General features: G+C 38.4%; 1 protein-coding gene across 1 annotated transcript in view; it reads left to right on the forward strand.

The window, feature by feature from the left end:
• Positions 1–14,210, forward strand: part of slc34a2b (solute carrier family 34 member 2b) — a 36,892-nt gene that overhangs the window by 14,059 nt on the left and 8,623 nt on the right. Inside the window, exons 5-8 of the mRNA XM_067447469.1 lie at positions 2,218–2,329; positions 7,216–7,411; positions 10,312–10,407; positions 11,172–11,292. Of these exons, the coding sequence (XP_067303570.1) occupies positions 2,218–2,329; positions 7,216–7,411; positions 10,312–10,407; positions 11,172–11,292 (525 nt within the window). The remainder of the gene's footprint in view (positions 1–2,217; positions 2,330–7,215; positions 7,412–10,311; positions 10,408–11,171; positions 11,293–14,210) is intronic.

Genomic DNA, 14,210 nt, shown 5'->3' on the forward strand with positions numbered 1-14,210 from the left:
TGAACATTACTTACAATAATTATTTCTTTATAAGTATTTTTCATTGTCAGTTTGGTAATATAGAATTAACATGTTAACTAATGAAGTATGTCTCAAATTTTTACTAAACAATAACAAATAATCAAAAAAATTCTAATCATTAGGGCATGTTGTAGTCCAGATTAAGTTTAAAATAATAACTAGCGCGGTTGCTTTTGTTTTGGCTGGTTTCCGGGGTAAGCTGCATTCTGCAGTTCATCAGCGCCGTCTGCTGTCACTGAGCGGCACTTCATTAGCGCGTCTCCTTCACTGGTTCATGTGCTTCTCATTTACACCTGAGCGCGTGTCCCTTTGACGCAGAATACAGCGGTGTTGGGCATTTATACGGTTGATGGGAAACATATTCTTGAGTGCATTATAAAAAATGTAATAATTGTTAATAAATTATTATTTACAATATTTTGAAGTGCCCACGATAACAATATTACGCATATTCATTAGCGTGATATATCACATTACCAAAAATCGGCACATGTCTAATTGTATCACTGTAAAGTGGGTACGGAAAGTAATCAGACTTCCTTAAATGTTTCACTCTGTTATATTGCAGCCATTTGCTAAAATCATTTAAGTTCACCTTTTTTCTCATTAATGTACACACAGCACCCCAAATTGACAGAAAAAAACAGAATTCTTGACATTTTTGCAGATTTATTAAAAAAGAAAAACTGAAATATCACATGGTCCTAAGTATTCAGACCCTTTGCTCAATATTTAGTAGAAGCACACCTTTGATCTAATACAGCCATGAGTCACCTAGATTTGGGGGTCCTCTGCCATTCCTCCTGCAGATCCTCTCCAGTTCTGTCAGGTTGGATGGTAAACATTTGCAGGTCTCTCCAGAGATGCTCAATTGGGTTTAAGTAAGGGCTCTGGCTGGGCCATTCAAGAACAGTCACGGAGTTGTTGTGAAGCCATTCCTTCGTTATTTTAGCTGTGTGCTTAGGGTCATTGTCTTGTTGGAAGGTGAACATTCGGCCCAGTCTAAGGCCTTAAACACTCTGGAGAAGGTTTTCGTCCAGGATATCCCTGTACTTGGCCGCATTCATCTTTCCCTCGATTACAACCAGTCGTCCTGTCCCTCCAGCTGAAAAGCACCCCCACAGCATGATGCTGCCACCACCATGCTTCACTGTTGGGACTGTATTGGACAGATATATTTTTCCACACTTAGCACTTAGAATTAAGGCCAAAAAGTTCTATTTTCTATCAAAAAGTCCTTCAGGTGTTTTTTTAAGCAAACTTTCATGCGTCTTGCACTGTGGAGAGACTTCTGTCAGGCCACTCTGCCATAAAGCCCCGACTGGTGGAGGGCTGCAGTGATAGTTGAATTTCTACAACTTTCTCCCATCTCCCGACTGCATCTCGAGCTCAGCCACCCGAAAGCTCGGTTTGGCTGGATGGCCAGCTCTAGGTCTTCCTAGAAGGATTATGGAGGCCACTGTGTTCTTAGGAACCTTAAGTGCAGCAGAAAATTTTTTTGTAACCGTGGCCAGATCTGTGCCTTGCCACAATACTGTCTCTGAGCTCTTCAGGCAGTTCTTTTGACCTCATGATTCTCATTTCCTCTGGCAAGCACTGTAAGCTGTAAGGCCTTATATAGACAGGTGTGTGGCTTTCCTACTCAAGTCCAATCAGTATAATCAAACACAGCTGGACTCAAATAAAGGTGTAGAACGATCTCAAGGATGATCAGAAGAAATGGACAGCACCTGAGTTAAATATATGAGTGTCACCATAGGCTCTGAATACTTAGAACCATGTGATTATTTCAGATTTTCTTTTTTAATAAATCTGCAAAAATGTCAACAGTTCTGTTTTTCTGTCAATATGGGGTGCTGTGTGTACATCAATGACGAAAAAAAAAAATTTTTTAGCAAATGGCTGCCTGCGATATAACAGAGTAAAACATTTAAGGGGGTCTGAATATTTACCCATACCCACTGTATATCAGACACTACAGTTAGGGTGAATATTTTAAGAAATAAATACTTTTATTCAACAACAGTTGAATGAATTGGTCAAGGTTAATTTAATGCATCAAGGTAAATTACAGTATATTACAATAGAAAATGTATTTAAAATTTTTGTAATATTAATGTGTTCTGTATTGTTAATTTAAATGCAGTCTTGGTGATCATAAGAGACATAATATAATATAGTATATTATAATTTCAGTGTTGGAGGTGAAGTCAGCAGTGCCAATCATCATGGGTGCCAATATCGGCACTTCTGTGACGAACACCATCGTGGCCGTGATGCAAACAGGAGACCGCAATGAGTTTCGCAGGTAAACCCAACTAAGCAAATAGATTTTTGTTCATATTAAAGGGTTTTTCCACTAGGGCTGGGTATTGACACAAATTTCACAATTCGGTTTCTATTCACACGCTTTTGATTCAATATTGATTATTTTGGATTAGGGATGTCACGAAAAACGATACTTCGGGACCAAGTCGGTATCAACATTTTAAAATCCTGACGGTACTTGTTTTTCTACAGCACCGTAGTACCGATGGCACTGACCGTTTATGCACAACAGCATGTAGGTTGAATCCAGACAGATTATCAGAGCCAATCAGTAATTTTAAACCTTTCTGAGAGAAGTACTCTCTGAGAGACGGCCTTCAGTCGGTGCGTGCTCAACCAAAGAATGCTTGCGTATAGCGTATTAGCCTAAATAAACATTCCAGTCAGGTTCCAGAACACACACCGTTATGTCTTGGCAAATATTCACATTGGTTATGTGAACGTTAACAGCATATCGTTTCCTTCTGTTAGGTCTGAAGCAGCCTTTAAAACTTGCTGCTGTCTGTATTAATGACAATCAAATGACAAAAGAAAAGTTAAAAGAAGGATCAGTCTATATTTAACTTATAAAGTTAGGACTATTCAGAGTTATTTTATATTTGATTATTCACTTTCTATGGGAGGCCTATTTTTACTTGAATACTACTGTTAGACCTACCTGAAAAAAATATACCACATTGTTTAATTTGTATCTTTATTCTATTCTATATTTATTTATGCTACTGCTTTTAATGTGTTTTTTTATTCTTGTTTTATTACTGACTAATGCAACAAATGACCTTATTAAAACACAAATGCATTGTGTGAAGTATAAATTTTGGACCCACTTTATATTAGGTGGCCTTAACTACTATGTACTAACATTGTAATTAATCATTGAATACAATGCACTTATTGTGTACATACATGGTTTTACATTGTACTTACATTTTAAAAATACCTGCATGTAATTCTGTAATTAATTTCTGTAGTTACATTTGTAATTACACAGTTGTCACTTCCCTTACACCTAACCCGACCCTTAAACTGACCCATACCATCACACCTGACCCTAACTCTACCCATATCTCACCTCAATATCAGCAAAAGTGCTTTGCAATACAGTTTGAACACAGTTAGTACATTGTACTTATTTTTTGATGTAAGTATATAGTACTTAAGGCCACCTAATATAAAGTGGGGCCTAAAATTTTTTCTCTTTTTTTTTTTTTACTGTGCTATCGACTTTAGTATTGAATACAATTGATTTTTGGGGGATATAAGAAACGATATCTGTTTGTTAAAATAAGAATCAATTTTAAATCATCTTTTTTTTACCCAACCCTAGTTCCCACAGTCATGGACAACATAAGTTCACGTTTTAAACTCTGATTTCCAGGCCTGTAAAAGTCACGGAAATAAATTAAATCTTATTTCTGAAGTGTTTTGCGTTCAAATATTTGATCACCTATATTGCTGTTTGTGAGTTTTTGTCATTTTAAAGGGGTTGTGACATAGGAAAGGTCTTTGGACCAAAACAAATTGATTTCTCATCTCAAAAGATAATTAAAACATCTTGCAAGTTTCATAGTTTAAAACATCCGTCACACTAAAAACAAAGCATTTATTTAATTTAAGCTCCAAAAGCGTCTCGTTTTGACATTGTGGGATTTGTGATGTCACACAGGCAAATATATTTGCATATGATTCCCTCTAGAGAAAGACATCGACAAATAGTACTACATCATCGCATCATGGGCCCCGCCCACTGGTGTTTTAGACCATTCACGGCTGACGTTTGCCTTCACCGGATGTGAGTGTCACGTTGTCAAAAGCAAATAGAACCCATTATAATCTGACTGTCACTGATACAGTATACAGATATAGGTTCATTTTCTGCTATACTCCACACACTTCAGTGAAAGAACATTTACTTTGGCGCGTCATTTCTGTAGAGCCTTAAGAAGGATCCTAGTTTCGGAAACAAGTGAATGCTTGTTTTAATGGGGTCCTGGATCACATTGGAGTATTATATGTTTGTTCGGAGCATTTTTTTTTTTTAATCGAGGCACAGTGTAATGGAGAGTTTGCGAAGAAACTGTTATTGAATCTGACAGCAGCTGCATCACAACTCAAGTGAACAGTTTCATAATGCTTTATCTGTAAATGACAGATGGCTTATATGGATAATGTTTTCAAAACACTTACTTGAGTTGCTGTTGATATTGTTTCCTATACAATGGCGTTAGCCAATCATAAGTGGCCGTTTACTGACTAGCCTTAAAGGATCGGCCTCTTAAAAACTGATCAATTTAGGCCGAGTGTTAGAATAAAGGTTGAAAAAAAGTGAACATCAAGGAACATATAAAAAAAGGGGTGTAATGATTCGTTTTAACAACGATTCGATTCGTATCACGATTTGAGGTTGTCGATATGATTCAAGGACGATATTGGTTCATTTAGAACTATATGATCTGAAACGTTTCAGTGACATGAAATCGATTCAGCAATTTTTTTGCCAAAAATTTAAATCAGTGTGACTGAAATAAATACGTGCAGGTGAAGTTTCCTAGATTCCTGTTGTTTCTTTTAAGAGAACGAGGTATCAATTAATTATGGATATATTAAAAAAGTAAACAATTAATGGCAAATGTGTTTTGTTTTGTGTTTTGTTTAAACATTTTATTTGAATAAAGTGCAACCAACAGTTTAGGTTGAATTAACAGGAAGTTAACATTTTCTGCTCTCATTTTCAATAAAAGTACATTAAGTGCAACCAACATGCTACTACTGCTACTTCTGCTTGTTTTTTGAAAATAAAAATATCAATATCAAAAATAAAGTACAACTAACATTAAAGGGGGGGGGGGGGGGGGTGAAACACTCAGTTTCAGTCAATCTCATGTCAATCTTGAGTACCTATAGAGTAGTATTGCATCCTTCATATCTCCGAAAAGTCTTTAGTTTTAGAAAGAAATATGGGCTGTACCGAGTCTTTCCGGAAAAAACCGAGCGCCTGGAGGGGGAGCTAAAGAATGACGATCGCGATCAAAGCGGTGACGTCCTCAAGCTTGGAGAAACCGATGGCTATCTCAGCTAATAGATATATGATTCAGAATCTAATCTGAGGTTGAAATAAATTGAACAGGAGAAACAGCAACAGCAGGACGTCCGTCTCTGTGGTATGGTATGTACTGTATTTAGTGGCCTGTCAACATTTGTGTGTCTTTACTCGCAGTTTATGAGGACATGATTCGGTTTATGGACTTGTATGCGACTAAACCTTAGCAGTAGCAAGCAAAACGGTTTTGCACGTCAGACTAGTGTAACGTTATTCATAGAACAACAATGGAGTAACCGTTAGCGCATTTGAATGACGAAGCACGCGATCGTGTCGTTTACTGATGTTTACTCACGCGACGATAAGCAAAAGCACAGACATTTGAAGCAGTTTAACTCACCGGCTGCTTCCAAAGCAGGACCGAACCTTAAGCGCTGGGACCGCTCCGTCAAAAACACACTTCTTTGGTATGATTTGGTGAAGTCCTGTGACAGCAGTGACTGTGGAAATCCGATTTGCGACGCGACGGAAGCGATGTTGTGAAACTTCCCGTCATTTCTGAGTTCAAATCGGTTCAAATGCAGCGCTGCCTTCCCGGAGTGCTGTGCTGAAGCGTTGAAGTCGCTTGATGTCACTCAGGAATAAAGTGGAGTGTAAGTAAGTGTTCACCGACGAGTGGATCTGCAGCTGAGCGAGTGTTTATGGCCGTGCATTTCCTCTCTCGCTCTAGTGACGCGCGCGCGCGCACCCTACCGGGAGAAGAGCCCATACGGCCCATACAAGGACCTTCCGCTCTATTAACGTCAAGCCGACCCATACTCGAAAAAAACTCTCCGAAACTTGTGAGAAACCGGAAGGAGTATTTTTAACACAGAAATACTCTATCAAACGTCCAACATTAGTTTTTGAAACTTTGTCTATGTTTAGGATGGGAATCCAAGTCTTTAACAGTGTAAAAAGCTCAGTATGCATGAAACAGCATTTCACCCCCCCTTTAACAATTAACAGTAGGTTTACCTGCTACTTTTGCTGCTGTTTTTCAACATAAAAATAATACAATAATATAAATATAAAAAATAAAGTGCAACCAACATCTCTTCAGGTAGAATGAGCAGTGGCTGAACCTGATACTACTACAAACAGCGAGTGACTTATTTAGAACATCTCCGTCTTTACTAAAGCCAAAGTGTTTCCACACACTGGTCTGCAATGGTGGTGTGAAATTTCTCGCTCGTTGGCTTCTGCTCGGTCATCCGCTCTCATGACAAATCCTGTCCGTGCTATGTTTTGTTTTCATTTGAGCTGCTGCTGCCGCGTGCGGCTGACGTCACATATAGGCTGACTGAGTAATGTTTAACGCCTTTATCATTAAAAGTGCTAAGAAAAAACATCCATATAAAGTCTGACATGCTTGAATCAAATGCATTATTTCCTATTATCGATACAATCAATTGATTACCTTTTAAAACGACATTAGATCAATATATGTCACCCGGAAGGCCAATTTGCAGAGCACAGATTGATGTAGTTGGATCATAGGAATATAAATCGATACATCGATGTAGTAGATGAATCGTTACACCCCTATATTAAAATAATAAAACAAATCCATGCCATGACCTCTTTAAATATGCCCCCAAAATAGTGTGATACCATCTGTTGAGGGTCTTGCTGGATTCATTTGCACACACATTTTTGCCTTAAGATAGGGGTGCAAAATTAGCAGTGATATGGATCTTTTTCAACCATTTTGAAGTTACTTGCTGATGAAGGAAATGGTTGCACATCTGAGAAATGGGATTTGTCATTCATTCTGTGTGGCTCAGGGCATTTGCTGGTGCTACGGTCCATGACTTCTTTAACTGGCTGTCTGTCCTGGTGCTGTTGCCTCTGGAGGTGGCCTCAGGATTCCTCTACCGGCTCACTGACCTTGTGATCAAATCCTTTAACATTCAGACCGGTGCAGACGCTCCAGACATGTTAAAGGTCATCACTGAACCCCTCACCAAGAACATCATTGAGGTGAGGTCAACATCAGTGCTTATGACGTAGACCTGTTGGTTTATCTAGTAGTTTTACTGCTCCTCCACATCTGTGTCGGGCAGCTGATAACAGAAGCTCCATTGTTGCTACTCCTTTGCATAAACTCTTGTCCAATCCAGTTGTTGTCATTGTCCCAAATTAAGTTGTTAGCAGCTACAGCAATTTTGTCAGTTGCTTGGTTTATATGGTGACTTCCAAGTCATGTCGGAAAGATTGTTTTTGATTTATGGCACATGAAAGCCACCACAATATCCTTGTTACAAGTGGGAAACTCTGGATATTCTTTAAGCCCAGAGTTTAAAAGTCGGGGCTGTGTAATGGATACAGCATCTGTATTGACTTTACATTTGTTAGTATAAAATTACTTTTTTCCCCCCTTTTTTTAATAAGCTAAGTTACGTGTCAAAAATATGCAGTATTGTAAACTTAACGCAAAAACACACCTAATGCAATTTTTTTTTAAGTATTACTTTTTTTTTTTTACATCCCCATCTTAAGGCTATGATATACTTCGTGAAGTCGAAGAATGAACTGGTGTGATGCCAAAAAATCAGGCCAAAAGGACATTTGTTTTGTTTTTTCCGGAAAAGTTTGCTTCGGCTGGTAAACCCTTTTTAAATCACCTTTTGGCAGTGGTGACGTTGTAATATTTGGACGTGGCTGTTGATGTGAAAATTGTCCCTGGTTAAAACATGAACACCTTGGAGAGCCGCTTTATCGTAGAAACAGAAGTTGTAATTCCGTTTGAAGGAGACACTAGCTGCATTTCCATTACCCTACAAATTGCGACTTGAAAATGCGCCGAATGGAAACTCACATATATCGCAAAGTTTTTACGCACGCAGGAGGGTTTTTTTTCCCAGGCGATTCGAAAAAGGACATTTTCATAAAATGCAATGGAAACAGTTTTTCGGCATTTACAGATCACCTACCGTATGTAAAAGTCGGTCATTCTAGATGACGCGGTATGTTTGGACAGAAGACGAGACTGAGTTCATTATTAAACTCATAAAAGACAATACAATTACTGGAATACTGGATTCTAAACAACAAAAAAATGCCACAAATTATTATTAGGACATTGAAACAGATATGAGGGAGAAACACCCATCATACGTGGTCACTCTCAAGTATAAGGGCTTTCCTTGTCATTAATGCTTAGATAGCACACATATGTCTCCTGCCATTAAAAAATAATGGCTAGTGCGGTGGCTACGATATAAGTAAACCTACCAACATACATTAGTATAGTTTTTGGGATGACTTATCGCGCAAGAAAAACAAACGTTTTAGTCGCATAACATCTGTAATTGGAAATGCAGTCATTTCGCAGTAGCTTTTTTGTTGTTGTAACATTTAGAAAATATCGCAAAAGTTTTGTGTAAATCTGTAATGGAAAAGCGACTACTGACACAGTTTCATGTTTAATACTGTAAATGTGGGAGCTTGTTTCCACCACAGAATGAAAAAAAGGGGTAGTTGCTTTTGTTTTTCTTTCATCTTACAGTCCAGACTTAACATCTTGCAATTGTGAGGAAAAAGTCAGAACACGCAATCTTTTAAATCGTTTTATTGCGTGGCGGAAACGAGCTTCCATATGTGAAGGAATTTATTTTTATAAAGTTATTTGAACAAATGTGATGGCTTTACTGGAGTGTCGAATTGCAGAGATGTGCAAGCACATCCATATCGCAATGATGCTTTCTTAACTGCTGTTTTCTCACCGCTGTCACTTGTTTATTTTTGAGAGGAAAGTGCGCAGCACATATTTACAAATTCATCTCAACGTCACTCTCAGCAGTGTGGACGGCGTCAGATGTTCGCTATATTGCTGGTCATGCATTTCAAACGTTTTACTCCTAAGCGACGAACAGAAAATAACTTTGTGTATCAGATCCTTTTACTCCTACAGAGTGAGTTGAACGTACCTGGTTCTGACGTAATAATAACGACTTCTGAATTTGTAAATACAAACCTGCCAAGAGGACTTTAATGCACCAAAATATCTGTTTGCAATACATTGGGTACTTCAAAATCTGTAATGTCAGTTCTGGAGAGCCTCCAACCCTGAAAAAAAAACTTCACTTGCCTGTAACCATATGCTGCGTCCCAATTCGCCCAATTATGCTACGACATTAAAGTATGTACTCTTTTTGTGAAGAAAAAGTACATACTTTTGAGTGTGTTGTCGCTGTTACGCGCATCCCGTCACCGTTTAAAATACCCTGTCAATCATCACCACAGTTAAAATCCTCCACATTCAGTTTACTCTCATATCGTATCAAAGAGAGAAATGTAGTAGCATGTTAATTTGCCATGTGTGGGTCTTTAATGCTGAGACTCTCCTCATGTGCTTGCAATTTAAATATAATGCTCCATTTAAAAGTTAATGGCCAAACGTATTATTACAAGAGTTAACAATGCTGCTGCAGGTGAAATATAATGTGGACAACACTGAATAAATATATTTTTGTCAGGTAAAATACTGATAATCACTCAAAGCCCTTTATCTAAACCTCTACTTCACCATCAGACTTGCACGTCTGTCATGTTTGTAGTTTTTGAACACTTTATCCACGTTTGTAGTTCTAATCGAATCCTTGTCCAACTCTCAATGGGTTGCGGGTAATATCAGCTGTTAGAGTGTGCGTTAGTCGCACTTGGTTAGTGACCCTTATAACATTGATAAGCTGGGTCAGGGTTTGATTAGGGTTGGGGCTGAACTCATCAGGACAGTGGCTCTCCAGGACCGACGTTGCCTACCCCTGGTTTAAACAGTTAAGCCACAATTGAATATTTAATGATCTTGCTTTGCTCTCTACCATATGCTACCTCAAGTATCTTTATTGAGAACGTTTTTTTTCTTCTTGTTCTTCCAGCTGGACACCTCTGTGATCCGTGACATCGCCACTGGAGACCCTGCGGCCCGTAACAAAAGTTTGATCAAGATCTGGTGTAAAACTCAAAAAGTCACGGTGAGAGAACTGAAAATGGGTTGAGTCCAGCACTCCCACTATTTCTCATCAGTCACCAGAATAGGCTGTTAAAACATGAGGAAATGGGATTTATCATACTGATGGGAATTCAAAAGATAAATATTCCGTCTTAAAGCGACAGCAGCTTAATAATCCTGCTGCTGTGTCCTTTAACATTAAAACAAAGAAATCACTCACTGCCCTTGAAAAAAATTATAATATTGTAAAAATGTATTCCAATAATCTTTGCTTTATTTACAAAATTGAAAAAAAAATGTACAGACTGAATATCTGCAACTTTTAATAAAGATTCATCTAGATGTCATTTATACAGTGAAGATATGCAGTGTTATTTTATATTTGATTACTTAAATCAAAAAAATGTTGAACCTGAAAACTACAGTTTATTTAATTTCTAGCTTTGTTCTATTGAATTTATTTGTGCTATTTGTAAATTTATTATTGGTTCTTACTTTATTACTGACTGCAAACAAAAATTAAATCAATGAATGATTCAAACTCTACCTAATATATTTTATGTTTTTCTACCTAATATATTTTAAAATTACAAATGCAATGAAAATGGGTATCTATCTCATCGTTCTAGAAAAGGTGGTATCTGCTCATCCTTGGTAGCAAATATTCGGCTTTGGTATTTCCACATTGCAATATGTTCTGTATGCATTTATGTTAGATAGCCAGTGTAAAAGCTTCATATTCTCTAGCTTATGTCTAAAAGTGATGATACTCTTCGTCCATTTCAGAACCTTGTGAATATTACAGTCCCTGGGTTTGCCAACTGCACACCTGATGCTCTCTGCTGGGTGGAGGGAGACACGATCTGGACTCAAGAGAACCAAACGGAAACTATCAACTTAGAAAAATGTAAGTGTCTCTAGCACAGGACTTTCCTGCATCAGCAGACGCTAAAGTCTAATACCAGTCCATTTCCCGTTCTCTCCTTTGCATAGTTCACTTATTTTAGCTTGAAGCCATTGACCGTGGTTCACTCTAACAGCCATGAATACAATGGCTTCTCTTAAATGCTGAGGGAGATCTTGGCTTCACCTTTTCCCCCTATCCCATCCATCTACTCTACCTTTTCAATGGGGCTATTCTTCATGACAGCCGAGGCCAGCGCACCCGAACAAAGGACTTTTGCTCTGGGTATAAATTTGGCTGATTTAAATCAATGCTAGCAGTTAGATGCCATGTTGAAATTCCAGCCTTGATTTGGTTGAGTGGACTCGAGTATTTAATCATTGTGGAGTCCTTCAACTGTGAAAGAGTATGCTTGGATCTTCAAGGAGCACCATTCAGCGCTTCCTGGACTGAGAATTTTTAAAACGATATCGGGAAACTACATCTGGGGTTTTCAAACTAATTTGTTAATGCCCTTGCAAGGAACCCCCTTAAAACACAGTGGAAGCTTTATATTCAAAACCATTTTAAAGTTGTTGTTTTTTTACGCCATTTATACTGTCAGAAAAATCCATAAAGTTGAATACACCCACATGCAGGGGTCTTTAACTATCATATAAAGAAACCAACTACAGCCTTTAGTGTTGTTTTGTGATTTGATGTAGTAATATCACTATCTCATAAACATATAATAAGCATAAGTTGTACATTTCTTAAATTAGCCCACTGTATCTTTTAAAATGATAAGTTATTAGGGGAAAAGCAACAAATCATATAGCCCTGTTTCCACCGAAATTACCCAGAACAATCTGTCCCAGGAACTTTTTTTTTTCTTGCTGTCTCTGTTTCCATCGTCATCTAAAGTACCGTGAAGATCAGTCTGGTGACATAGGACTGCAGGCGTTGACTTTACAGTTCCTACTAGATTTCTTCCTTTGCAAATAAATTTAATAAAGCCTGAATCTCGTCGCTGGCCCATTGGTCATTTTTTTTTTCTTCTTTAAACTCCATTGTTGATTCGAATGGTAAACATCTCTTACTTGACATACCGCAGCTGACTTTTAAAAAATAGTGGTTGAAATAAGCCCAAGTCCTACCCCCGAAAGTTCCTGAACTTTGAAAAAGTTTTGAGGGGGAAATATTTACTCGGAACTTCATTTAGACCCTGGTTCCTGCAGTCGAGAAACACAGAGTACCACCCCAAAGTCCCTAGTTCCTGGGGAAAGTTCCTGCGGTGGAAACGCAGCTTATGGCAGCACATGAATCTCTTGTGGGAAAATGGTGAAATTTGTCCCCTCGATAGAGGACAGTCTGAAGATAAACCACCGGAAGAGTCTCTAACTCAATTCTCTAGCGCCACCAACTGGTCGAAGTGTCAATTACATTTATGCTACTATCTTTGGAACTGTAAGGACTAGAAAAAGTTCTCCCTTTGACTCCCTTTGCTCAAGACGATTCAGTTTCATATGTCATGACTGTACGTAATTGTGTGAAAAACCTACTGTTTTTAACTGGTTGTAGATTGTTCTTCTGATTTGCAGAAAGTCATAAGAACTTTTCATTATTAAATCCAACCATTCTCAAACTAAAAGAATGTCAAATTGGATGAAAGACCACGGCTGAATTTGAAATCTCCCCTCAAACCCTCAATCACGATTCCCTACGTTAGTCCACTAATACAGTTCACTTGAAGGAGTGAATTCAGACAGCCGTTGTGTGTACATCAGTTGTACACTCATTATTGCGGCGCTGTGTGGGTATTGAATGAGAGTACTCCGTTACGTCCACTATGGTTTCGGACACTGCTACAAATGGCTGACCCTTCATATAATGCCCTATTTGAGAGTATAGTGAGAGATTTCATATTCAGCTTACATCTCTGTAATGATTTGGCATATTAGCCCTGTTTCCACCACAGGAACTTTACCCAGGAACTTTGGGTGGTACTTCGTGTGTTTAGACCGCAGGAACCAGGGTCTAAATGAAGTTCCGGGTAAATATTTCCCCCTCCAAACGGCCCTGCTCGCGGGGTAGTACTTTTTCAAAGTTCAGGAACTTTCGAGGGCGGGACTTGGGCGCTGAACATGCTGATTGGTTGAGCTCACGCAGCATTTTATTTCAACTGGCATTTTTAAAAGTCTTTTGCGAGGTTCGGTCTCGTTCAGTAAATATCAGTCTTGCTCTCTGTCTGATGGCGCGCGTTCGTCTCAGCCATCTCACGTTCAATGTCCGTAATAGCTGATAATAATATACATTGTCATTTTAAATTTAGCTTTACAAGCTTTCTGAATATGCTGCTGAATCTGCATATTAGTGCTCTTTTCTGTCGTTGTTAATTACCTCTTAGTAAACCTATACATAACCAGCAAAAGCAGCACAGCTTCAATCTCTTCCATACTCGTTATTAATTTTTTTTCACCATGTAAACGACCTGACTGATTACTTTTAAGTGTGAGTCCTTACATGGCGAGACAGCGCGCGCCGCGCTCATGTTGACAAGAGAGGAAAGTACATTTTTCTGAGGGGTTAACTTTTTATTTCTTAAGTTATGAAGATAATGTTGGAGTAATGACACAGGGTATATTGCCCCAGGCAGTTTTTTCTTTAACTGCGCCTGACAGAAGAATTTTTTTTTCTGAGATGATTATTACACTTTACAACAAATAAATAGCTTATATAATGCCATTAAGAGTTGCTATGGCTACAGTTAACACATTCCAGCTGCTGGAGAAAACAGCGTTGACATTTTTGATGCGGCAGACAAACTGCATGTGACAAAATGATTGTGATTGAAAGTCATCACATGTAAACACCAGATCGGTTTAGATAACGTCTCAGTCGCGCAGTCGCGCGCAGTCCTACATCACCGGACTAATTTGCCT

The sequence above is a fragment of the Pseudorasbora parva genome, chromosome 6, assembly GCF_024679245.1.
Source record: "Pseudorasbora parva isolate DD20220531a chromosome 6, ASM2467924v1, whole genome shotgun sequence".
In the NCBI taxonomy this organism is placed as follows: domain Eukaryota; kingdom Metazoa; phylum Chordata; class Actinopteri; order Cypriniformes; family Gobionidae; genus Pseudorasbora; species Pseudorasbora parva.